Consider the following 5,434-nt stretch of genomic DNA (forward strand, 5'->3'; position numbering starts at 1 on the left):
CAAACCAGTGTGTAACGCAGGGGGTGGGAAGGGGTTGTCTCTAAAATACCAAGAGGACACACCTATGGTAGCACATGGGGGAAGCTAACACTGACATCAGGCTTAGTCCTGCGAAGAGCTGTGAGACACCAGGCTGAAGTCGAGTTGCATCAGTCCTTCCTCCTCCTCAGACACCAGTCTCTGGTGCTCACCTTGGCAGAGCAGTGGCAATGTGCAATGGAGAAAACAGAGCAGGCAATGGCTTTACTGCAGCACTTTGATTTATTCACTTCCTACAAGTTTGATACATCTATCTGGCAGTTGTAAACTGACCCAGGGGGACTGAGAAGCAAGGCTTCATTGGTGTTAGGAGCTCACTGGTCCTGCTGGGAGTCTATTCATGATCCCCTTCCTCTTTTTGTTGCGGTTTGTCTATGCAGAAGACTGCAAACATCTTGAATTCTCTGTTTAGTTGCTAGTTTTGGAGAGGAGATAGATCCCTAGCTTAGCAAGGCAGCCTTGCCCAATATAAACAGTTATTTCAGAGAAAGACCCCAAGTCCAGGCTCCCATCCCCTTCTCCAACTTGCTCTAGTTTCCTGATTAACTCAGGAGAAATTGGTTTCAACCAATTGCCTCTGGCTCATCCCCAACGTGTTACAGGCTCACAGGGCACCTCTCTGGCACATGGCTGTTTACCATTTGTAATGACTTGCAGATGTTGGAATGATTCATAACAGCTGGGGTTATGGTGTGGATGAGGGGGAGTGGGGTGCCTTTATGGCTGTGTCAGAGCCGTGCTGCTCCTGCTTGAAATGGCCTTTTAATCAGGCAGCCTGGAGATGAAAGGACAGGATCCATGCAACTTGGGGCTAAACCAGCTTGTTCCGGGAAACTACTCCAAGGGCATTAGAGAACTATCCACAGGCACTGAGCAGGACAGAGGCTTTGATACCTCGCGGCACTGCTAAACCACACAGGAAACAGGCTGCAAGCCCCGCAGGGCCTACCGGAGAGATGCAACAACTGCCTGTAACAAATAATTGGAGAGGACACTGGAACGTAGAGGAGGAGAATTGTCAGTAAAACAGTAATCCAGGAACCTAGCAGCAGAAAGGAGAAAGAGAAGGGATCTCCCTCAGTTACTAATGGCTGTCTGGATAAATGTGCTCCTGGAGCGTGCTGAGGCACTGAAGTCACGAAGACAGTGTGAAGCTGTGACACGGATAAGAGATGTCTACAGTCCACTAATGACTGATTCTGTACCAGTGAAGCTGCAGGTGGTCATTAGCAGAGAGTACTTCAGAGCAGGGAGGGATTTGAAAGAGCATGGGTGACCAGAGAGGGACAAAGGTGAGCTGGTGGCAAAAGCAAATTGGCAAGGGATGTGTGTGTGTGCCTCCGTAAGGACTGTGTCGGTGCAGAGCTGGAGGGGAAGTGCTGATACCAGCTTTGTTCCCTTTCTGGCTGCAGGGAGCTGCTCCCTGCCATGGGGCAGGGATGGGCAGGATCCCTGTGGTCTCTCCTTGGAACCTGGAGCTGGTTTAAGGTCATAATGTGGGATCCATCAGAGAAGAGAAGAACTTCCCCTGGGGCACTTACCTGGCATCGGCATCTCCATGGCACAGGCATAAGCCAAGGTACAGCACTTGTAATCTTTCTAGGAGTTTCAAGGCCGAGTCTGCCCCACCGAGGTACCCCCCTGGCCAGCAGCTCCGGGAATGGATTGCAGAGAGCTTGGAAAATAATTAGAAGCCACAAGCAAACTCAGATGAAAACGCCTTAAATAAAGGTACTTCTGCCAGTCCTGACCACCTCCTCCCATTTAAGAGTCTCCTCAGACAGAGAAATACGCCTGGTTTACACCCCCACCCCCAAATTATTTCTTCCACTTGCCATCTTACTGTTAAAACATTTTCATTTCAGACTGTGCAGTGAGTTACCAAAGAGATGCTCCTGAAGTCAATAGGAAGGAAACTCATGCTTGAGTGAGAAGTGACTGCGGGCTGCATTTAGGGGCATTTTCATGACTTATCTTTTGACTGTAATTTCTCTAATTTTACCTCATCTCCAGAAATATCGAAGTCCTTGAATATCTTCTTGAGTTCTTCTTTCTGGATGCTGAAGAAAAACCTTGTAACTTCAAACTCATTAAAATCAATCCCATTATCCCTGTCTATGTCCAGCAGTTGAAAGGGGGGTCCCGTGTGCTGGTGGATGAACTGCTTTTCACGATGGTTCTGTTTTGGGGCAGAAAGGTTTAGAAACAGATGATAAGCACTGATTTCCTGCTTGGAAAGAATACATGGAATACCAGCTGGTGCTTGTGTTCAGAGAATAAAGGTGACCTCCTGCGAGTCCCGCCCACAGGAAATACCAAAATCTTGGTGCTTCCTGCTGCAGAGCCACTGTGCTGCTGCCAGCTGGGTTCGGGCTGTGCCGGGGAGAGGCACGACAGCTGGCTGAGCTCCAAGGCTGCTTTGTGAGGTCCTCTCCCATCCCTCCCGTGTGCTGAATCATTTGCAGGGCTACACCCCGTGGTTGGCTCCTCTTCTTCCTCTCCAAGTCTGCAGGCAGCAGCCCTGAGTGCTGGCCCTCAGATGGGTGTCAGGTCCGGAGCGGAGCTGCCAGACATATCCAACAGCAAGGCTGAGCTCTGGAGGTAACCCTGGCTTTACCATCCCTGTCCCTCACTGCAGCCTGCAGCCCCTGCTGCTTTTCCCTGAAAAGGCACCAGTGTCTCCCCAGTCTGGTCTGTAGGTGATGCCTACAGGAGGCTGAAGAAGGAATCAGCACACGCTGCACCTACAGACTAGCAAAAACTGATGGGTGAAAACAGATGCTCTTCTTCCCCACAGGTAGACACAGCCAAGGGCTTGGTTTTTGGAGAACTAAGATGGACACCCAGAGCTGGGGGGAGTGTTTAGGTGATTCCTACCTTGCAAAAGGTTCAGGGGTGGTTTTATTGCAGAGGAGCATGGTTGGTATTAACAGGAGTCTGCTCATTTCCCTGTTTTCCTCCTCTATGTAGCAGTATAGACCCAGGGACTCTCTCCATCCCTTACATGCCATGAATAAAGATCAGCTCCAGTGAGCTGATTGCCTTTTCAGGGGTGTTGGAAGGTGCAGGACTCGCAGGGTGCACACCACTGTGTAGAACTCATTGAAGCAAATCTTCCCCCTCGTGTTTTGGTCCAGCAAGTCAAACAGCAGCATGAGCTGGTCCTTATTCAGGTCAGTCACATAATGGACAAAGCAATAAAACTGCAGATCTGGAAAACAGCGAGCTCTCAGGCATGTCTATACAAAACTGAGAGCAATAATTAGCAGCATTTGTTTTATTTTAAATGCCCACTGCTCACAGAAATGTTGCACAGGCAGTTAAAACAGTAGCAGACAAGAGATACTGTTCATAATTAACAGACATTAATAAGATGGTCATGATTTATGAAAGAGGCGATTTCTGCGCAGAAGACAATATTGAAGTGCTCCTAATTTTACGTCTCTCTTCTCCTTCACCCCACCCCTGGAGGAAAAAAGAACTTTTCCAACAAACCAGAAACAATGGAAAAATAACCCATTTTTCTTTTGGAGTTGTCACTTTTAACTGATGACCCACTAGCAATTACTTTTAGTGTTATTTAATGTTCTCTGGTGCAGAGGAGGAGACAAACCTCCAAACCATGCATTTCCCTCAAACTTCCCCAAGTGCAAACACAAGGACAAAGAGCCTCCACTAAAAATATTGCAGCCTGGTCCAATTCTGCTACCCTTTAATCTCTGCCAGTGGAGTAGATCCATGGAAGAGGTGTCATTTGAGCTGGAGCACCATGAGGATTTGCAAAAACATGGCAAAAGATTCAAGAACTGCAGGCAGGAGGTGGGGAAGCTGTGAACCAGCAGATGGGGGGTTGCGAACAGCCTCATGTGGAGGACACTACGGGCAAGAAACCCACCTGCTTTCTAGCACAGAGCACAATCGGTTTATGGAGAGCATTACATGATGAGGTTGCTGCAGTACTAAGGAATTAGCTTCAGTGAGCCAGAAATCCCCTCTTGCCCCATGTTCCTGGCATCTCGCTTGCACAGCTGTAAAGATCTCCTTCATTGCTGGCCTGGATTTTTTCCTGCATTGATTATCTGCTTGTTGTGCCAGGACCTGGTTTGTACAGCACTAGCAAGCCTGACCTGGGGACTTCACATGCTGCTGGGGTGCAGAGGACAATTCTACGACAAAATCAAACAGGTTTCACAGGCTCTTGGATGTTTTTCTGTCTCACAAACAGGGAATGGGGCAATGGAAGGGGAAGGGGGAAAAGGGTATCTTCAATGAGAGCTGAAAATGTATGGTGGTTCTGCACTGTCCCCTGAGCCATACATATTTCAGAAGCTGATGCAGGAGTAGCCAGTCCATGTAACTTTCCAGAGCAGTCAGGGCATGCTATAGCAGGGAAGACTTGGTGATACATGCTGTATCTGAAAGCTTTTTGGGGTATTGCCAAGCTCTTGTATTAACTAAGCTGCTAGTTAATTAGTATTACAGAGTGCTGCATTTGTTACAACATCTGAAATGCAATATTTGTAATGTCTGTTATCTCTAGTTTTAAATCATAAGCGATGTAGCGTTCTGTGTATCAGAACATTACACAGGACCTGTAATTTTAGAGCATTAATGCCAATCTCGTTTTTAGAAGTGCTTACTGTTCAGGTAATTCTTTCAATGAACATCCAGGAGCTGGAAATAGTCTGCCAGTGCCGCAGCATTTCCTGCTGACAACAAGCAGCATTACTTCATCTAAATGCAGATGCTGCAGAAAACACCCAGATTTCAGCTTCATCTCAGCTGGCCGTGGAAGAGCAGCGAAACAGAATTAGTGCTATGGCAATGACCTCTCAAAGAAGGTAAATTCTGCCCGAGAACCAGATTCAACCCCATTTCAATGCGTTTCCCACCTTTTCAAGAATTCCTCTCAGCTTTGGAGACAAAGGCTCCATTTCCATTCAGCATTAAAGGGTAATGTGTATTAAAATCAAGGGGCAGAAACTATTCTTACAATGCTCAAGAGCATTAAATCTGACTAAAATGTGCAAGAGAACAGACTTAAGGATTTATTTTAGATTGTAATGCAAATCTCAACCTCAAGACAAGTGGTATCTCAGAGTTGTTGGTCTGTGCTGAGGAGGTCCTACACAGCGGCCACTGCAGGGCTTTGCTTTTCCCCTTAGCCAGGGCTTTGGTGTTTCTAGTTTCCAGTACCTGATGGTGTCCTGTGCAGCGTGTCTGGGAGCTATAGCTCAGAGATGGCTGTTTCTGAATGCCTAGTTTCTTGTTCAAGTTAGCTGTTAGGAAGCTGAACTGCTCTTACATTTATATAAAGTGTTTATCACCCATTTCTCTTCCAACCCGGAACAAGTCCAATCCAGCACAGCAACAAACGCTGAAAGTGCTCTTTATT

The 5,434-nt window shown here is 47.3% G+C and overlaps 1 protein-coding gene across 1 annotated transcript; it reads right to left on the minus strand.

The window, feature by feature from the left end:
* Positions 1-373: 373 nt before the first annotated feature.
* On the minus strand, positions 374-4,816 carry EFCAB9 (EF-hand calcium binding domain 9). Its single transcript, XM_074916480.1, is given in 6 exon segments — positions 374-454; positions 2,042-2,301; positions 2,835-2,869; positions 3,082-3,250; positions 4,680-4,761; positions 4,763-4,816. Coding segments are annotated over 6 exon segments (681 nt in total).
* Positions 4,817-5,434: the final 618 nt, after the last annotated feature.

Source organism: Athene noctua, chromosome 12, assembly GCF_965140245.1.
Source record: "Athene noctua chromosome 12, bAthNoc1.hap1.1, whole genome shotgun sequence".
Classification (NCBI taxonomy): Eukaryota; Metazoa; Chordata; class Aves; order Strigiformes; family Strigidae; genus Athene; species Athene noctua.